The 6267-nt window shown below is 46.9% G+C and overlaps 1 protein-coding gene across 1 annotated transcript in view; it reads left to right on the top strand.

Annotated features, from left to right (window-relative positions):
• Window positions 1-2175: 2175 nt before the first annotated feature.
• Wdr66 (WD repeat domain 66) overlaps window positions 2176-6267 on the top strand; it is a 69456-nt gene continuing 65364 nt past the window's right edge. The window contains exons 1-3 of the mRNA XM_028765952.1: window positions 2176-2388; window positions 2896-2946; window positions 3733-4017. Of these exons, the coding sequence (XP_028621785.1) occupies window positions 2176-2388; window positions 2896-2946; window positions 3733-4017 (549 nt within the window). The remainder of the gene's footprint in view (window positions 2389-2895; window positions 2947-3732; window positions 4018-6267) is intronic.

Raw genomic sequence — 6267 nt, 5'->3', positions numbered from 1 at the left:
TCCCTAGTTCTGGGTTGGTAGGTGTGACGTCACATCTGGCACATCATCTTGTTTTTAGTTATGTATTTACTTATTACTCATTCACTCATTCATGTATTTATTTTACTGCTTTTTATGATCCCAGGAAGGGCTTCCTGACTCCTGACACCTGAGGGATATTCCCGCCTCCGCATTTTTTGAGCATGCTTCTGTTTCCTCTATCCTCAGATCTAGAGAAGATAACTGCAAACACTACTTTCATCACATCTTGTCCAACTTTAGGAAAGTCAGAATTGCCAGTGTGGGGAAGTGTCCCTTAGGAAAAAGCTAGAGCGAGATCCGGTAGCCCGGCAGGGGGCAGGCTGGTCCAGCTGGAGGCCGCTTTCCGGGCACGTGATTACCATCCAGCTTCCTTGCTTTCCTGCCCCGCGCGACTAGCTGTTGCCATAGGGATGGAGTTTGGTTGGCAACCGTCACTAGGGAGAATGGACAGGGGCCACTGGCAGTCTCTTGGGATTCCCGGAGGCAGGACGACCCAAGGCTTTTGAGGAAAGAAGTGGGAGCATCCCTGTAAGTGCGAACTGGAGGGTGCGGATGCGTCTCTGGTGGTGGTGGTGATGGGGTCCCGGCCAGGCAGGGGGCAAGGGTATGGGACCTGAGATGTCCTCAGGAAGAGGAAGTGGTGGCTCCTGGACCTAATGGTAGGATAAACCTGCACACCTGTGGCATTGCCCCTGCCCTTCTGCCTGGGTGTGGAAATTGTCCGGGCGAGTGTGCTGGCAAAATGGCATTTTTTCAAACAGAAGAACTAAATTCTAGCTCTGTCTGTCGTCGTTAAGTCACGTCTCCGAGAGCCGCAAACTTTTTCTTTTCTTTTTTTTGTTTTGTTTTTTTTTCCGAGACAGGGTTTTTCTGTGTAGTCCTGGCTGTCCTGGAACTCACTCGGTAGACCAGGCTGGCCTCGAACTCAGAAATCCGCCTGCCTCTGCCTCCCAAGTGCTGGGATTAAAGGCGTGCGCCACCACTGCCCGGCTCTTTTCCTTTTTTAAAGAAAGATTGGACTGGCCTAAGAACTCGGAGTGATCCTCCTGCCTCTACCTCCTGAATCCCAGGATTACAGATTTGAGCCTAGCCCTCCTGCTCCCACACTCTTACTTCTTGTAGGTGCAAAATGAGAGAATGTATCAGAGGGATTAAAACATTTCTAAAGTGATTTTGTGTGCAAGAGTGTTTTGTCTGCATGTATGTCTCTGTACCCCATATGAATACAGAAAAGGTGTTGGATTCCCTGAGACTCGAGTTACAGATGGTTCTGAGCACTGTGGCAGAGCTGGGAATCAAACCTGAATCTTCTGAAAGGACAGCCAGTGTGCTGTTAACCACTGATCCATCTCTCCAGCCCAGAATTAACATTCTATTTATTTGTTTGTTTGTTTATTGACACATACCATGTTGAAGTCACATGACAACATTTAGGAGTTGGTTTTTCTCTTCCCACCATGTGAGTCCCAGAGGAGGGGGCTCTGCCTACCTTAGGCGGTCAGACTTAGGGTCTCACCTTCCCCAGAGGTCTTTTAAACTGTCAAGTTCTTTGCAAAAACTATTGCTTTTATCCTCATAATACCTGATACCCTCCCTTTTTTTTGCAAGCACTTTGGGTGAACCTGTGTTGAGCATTTGACATGTATTACCCCAGTCCTCAAATCATGCTAGAATGTAGGATTATCCTTTTTATTTTTTGCCTGTCTGTGAGCAAATTTGAAGGAGGGGTAAAGTGACTTGCATTTAGTCACAGAACAAGGCTAGTGGAAGTCAGAGTAGAGGGAACCTTTACCCGGAAAGCTTACACTTGAATCACCAGCCTACCTTCCTCTCTTATTCAAGCCAGCAGGGTTTTGCTAATGCTTGTCTTCTGCATTTTGCTGCCTGTGGGAATATGAGTTATTTAAAGGGAGAAGATCAGTCCTAGAAAGATGGGAGGCCCTGGAAGTCAATATTTTAACGATTTCTGAGACTTGAGCTAGGTTTTCCCAGGAAGCTGGCATTCTGTTTTTTCCTCTGTTTTCCTGCAGGAAGGAACCAGAGCTGCTTCTGTGCATTTCGACATGTTAGCATATCAGGAAGCTGGCGTAGGAAACAGAAGGGCCTGCTGAATTGAATCTATGTCAAATTTTCTGTAGAGGAAACTGAAGAAGAATGTCAGATACAGAAGAGACCCCCCTAGAGGAATCAAGTGGAGAAGTGGGAAAAGAGGAGGAAGAATATAATCCAAATTTTGAAGAAGACAATCTTCAACACAGCCTAACTGAAGGCACACTATCATGGGAACAGTCTCAGGAGGAGTCTCAGGAGGACGGAGAGGAACTGGAGAAGTGGATAGATAAGGAGGAACCGATAGAGGGAGAGGAAGTGAGAGGGGAAGAAGAGGAAATGAGAGGGGAGGAAGAGGAACTGAGAGGGGAGGAAATGAGAGAGGAGGAAGAGGAAATGAGAGGAGATGAAATGAGAGAGGAGGAAGAGGAAATGAGAGGAGATGAAATGAGAGAGGAGGAAGAGGAAATGAGAGGGGAGGAAATGAGAGAGGAGGAAGAGGAAATGAGAGGGGAGGAAATGAGAGGGGAGGAAGAGGAAATAAGGGGGGAAGAAGAGGAAATGAGAGGGGAGGAAGAGGAAATGAGAGGGGAGGAAGAGGAAATGAGAAGTGTAGAAGAAAGAGAAGAGAGAGGGGAGGAAGAGGAAAAGATATGGGGGGAAGAGGAGATCAGTGAAGAGGGAAAAAGTGAGGAAAAAGAGGGAAGTAAGGAAGAAGGAGGTGAGGAAGAGGACAAGGAGACAGAAGAGGAGGAGTATAAGTGGGAAATGGAGGAGGGGAGAGAAGAGGAGGAGAAAGAGAAGAGTGAGGAGTGGGAGGAAGAGGAGGAAGGTGTTGTCTTAAAGGAAACTGAGAGAAAAGCTGGAAAAACCGAGGAGGAAAGGAAAAAGAATAAAAAAACAATCCAGGTGGATGATATTGTCATTAGCTCCGAGTCATCCATATCAAGATCCTCCCTGGTGAGTCCTCCCCAAAGCTCATCCACCCATTTACTCAGAATCGTTGTGTGCTTAGTGTATGCCAGGCTGTGGGAGTGCAAAACCAAAGGGCTTAAGCTGGGGTCCCAGCACCCATGATGAAATGTCCTGTAACTTCAGATCCAGGGAATCCAATGTCCTCTTCTGGACTCCTTGAGCACCTGCATAACACACACACACATACACACACACACACACCCCACATAAACACACATATTAAAGAGAAAAGAAAACCATATGCTAAGTTCAGTAATTATGAGATGCCTAGGAAGGTGTATTAATCCAGTTTGGAGGCAGGTCAATCCAAGTTTCCAAAAAGTGTGAACCTGACTCGTAAAAGGTCAGTGGGTCAGCTGAAGGTGAGATATACTTGTCTTGGGACCACATTCCTGTGATATGATAGTAGTTTGGACTTCTCACAGCCTGCTCCCCCTAAGAAAGAACTCAGCCCTGGTCCAAGGACAAGACTCCCAGTGGTGTTTACAAGGGCCTACTGTGTGGCCTTTGCTGTGTGGGCCTGTTGGAAGGCCAAGAATGAACTTGAACACAGCCGTGATTCATTTCTTTAGTATAAAATGTCCCAGACTCCCTTTTGAATCACCTGTTAGCCTGAGACTGGCTGTCTGGGCATATAGCCTAAGGTATGAGAGACATGCAGGGTCAGAGTCTTGTTTCCCTTTAAAGGAGGAATCCCCGTCAGGTACTCCTGAAGTAAGTGAGATTTACAAAGATATCAGTATGAAAGCGGACATTATCGAGGAAGCTGCCATCGGGTCTCAGGAAGAAACTGGCCAGAAGCCAGAAGACATTTCAGCCCAAGAAAAGGACGAAGTGAGATTCGGGCAAAATCTGGAAGAAAGACAAAAATTATTCCAGTCCAAAGGAGTGAGTGGCAAGGAGTCACTGGTCTCCATCTCCACAGAGGACACCTTATTCCAGAAGGAGGAGGACTCCAAGGTGTACCCTTTGGTGAGTGTAATGGCATGTCCATCCTGGGCACCTTACTGTGAGATAAGGCATCTGTGTATGTCCAGGAGATTCCAATGTGTACACAGGTGTATGTGTCCATGTCCATGGGAAGGCTAGAAGATAACCTTTGGTGTTTTCAGCCTCTGTTCACACTTTTATTATTATTATTACTGGTTTGTTTGTTTGTTTGTTTGTTTTTGAGACAGGGTTTCTCTGTGTAGCCCTGGTTATCCTGGAACTCACTCTGTTGACCAGGCTGGCCTCGAACTCAGAGATCCACTTGTCTCTGCCTCCTGGTATGCCAACACCACCCAGCTTTTTTTTTTTTTTTTTTTTTTGGATAAGGTTTTCTGTTGGTTTGGAATTTATATTGTAAAATAGGGCAGGCTTCCTGGCTAGTGACACCCACCCCCAGCCCCCAAGATCCACTGTCTCTACCCTCCTCGGCAATGGGATTTACCAGCAACTGACTTCTCTCAAACCTAGCCTTATAAAAACAAAACAAAACCAAAAACAAACCAGGGGTTCTGAGGATCAAACTCAGTCCACTCCTTGGCTTCTCTCCAACCTCTAGAGGGAGTGGAGCGGGCGTCTTTTTAAACTAATACTTTTCAGAAAAACTATGCCTTTTAAAGTTCTGTCAAGAGCTGGGGGTAGTTGGGGGGGGTAGGGGTTGTGGGGGACAAAGGGAGTGGCACACCCATGTGTTAGACCTGGAACCTGATGGTGACATCTGGGTTCAATAGTACACAGCTCAGCAGGCTGGAAATTCCCTGCATAACTTGACTGTTGCATTGGGGTTATTTCACAAGGGAGACTCCAAGTCCCTCTCTCTTCCTTTCTCACCCTCGGTTCCTTCTCCTCCTCTTCCTCCTCCCCCTCCTTTCTCTTATCTTCTTCTCTTTACCCTCTTCTGTCTTAGACACTACTAATGTTCCTCCTTCACTTCCACACACCCCCCATTTATTTACCACTGCTAGGTAGGGAGAGTAAGAGCTTCCCAAACCCCAGTCAGTAGATGACAAAGCTCTGGCCTTCCCTGGAAATTCACCCTCGAGGCTCCTGACATGTCTCCCCAGGAGGCACCATCTGTGAGGCTCGGAAACATTGTCATTTACCCAGAGAAAGAAGAAGAGGCCCCTCCCCCCCAACTCCTTCCCCATCTGCTGCTTTCCAGAAATTTGTTTGTTGGGATTCATTTTTGCTTTTTGTTTCCCCCTACCCCCACCCCGAACCCCACACACTTTGCGTTCTAGTGGACTCATGCCTTTGGAAGATTGGTTCTGTTTAAAGAGTTTAGTCTTAACACAGAGTGAGCCTTTGACTACAGCTCACAGTAGATTTTTGTTTTGTTTTGAGAAGAATTTGCTATGTAGCCCAGGCTGGCCTGGAAGTTATAACTCTCTTACTGCAACCCCGTGAGTACTAGTGAAGTTGTACAGGCATGTACGACTTTGCCAACGTTCAGTGACTTCTGTCACTCACCACTACATTTGTTTTTATCGTAAAGATGCGTGGAGCCTTTATTGGTGAGGGGCGTGCACAGGCTCCAGTGTGAAAGTCAGAGGACAACTTTCAGAAATCAGTTTCCCCTTCGCTGATTAGATGTCCTCAGACATGGCAGCAAGACCTTGACTCACTGACCCAGTCTTGCCCGTGTTGCACTTTTATTTTCTTGAGACAGCATCTCTCCCTTAGCCCGAAGCTCACTTCGTTTAGACTGGCTGGCCAGCGAGTCTCTGGGATCCCTCATCTCCAAACCCTTTGCTGGGGTGTCTTAGTCAGTATTCAGTTGCTGTAAAGAGACACCCTGGTGACCACACTAACTCTTGTAAAAACAAAGTATCTTGTTGGGGGCTTGCTTACAGCTTCAGAGGGTTAGATCAAGGCTGGCAGGAGGGTTGGCAGACTGCTGGAGCTAGGAGCTTCCGTCCTTATCTATCTGTAGGTAGCAGGCAGAGAGAGAGAGAGAGAGAGAGAGAGAGAGAGAGAGAGAGAGAGAGAGAGAGAGAGAGAGAGAGAGAGAGACTTGCTTTTGCTTTTGCAACCTCAAAGCTCACCCTCAGTGACACACTGCCACTAATTCTTCCCTAAACAGTCTGTCAACTTTGGATTAAGCAAGGAAATATATAAACTTATGGGGGCCATTCTTTTTCAAACCTCCACATCGGTGTTACAAATAAGTCTACCATGTCTGCCTAGTTTTCCTTTCCTTTCCTTTCCTTTCCTTTCCTTTCCTTTCCTTTCCTT

Source organism: Grammomys surdaster, unplaced genomic scaffold (genome assembly GCF_004785775.1).
Source record: "Grammomys surdaster isolate TR1022 unplaced genomic scaffold, NIH_TR_1.0 166, whole genome shotgun sequence".
NCBI lineage: Eukaryota > Metazoa > Chordata > Mammalia > Rodentia > Muridae > Grammomys > Grammomys surdaster.
Note: the sequence above shows the minus strand (reverse complement) of the source record. Positions and strands in the feature narration are given on the sequence as shown.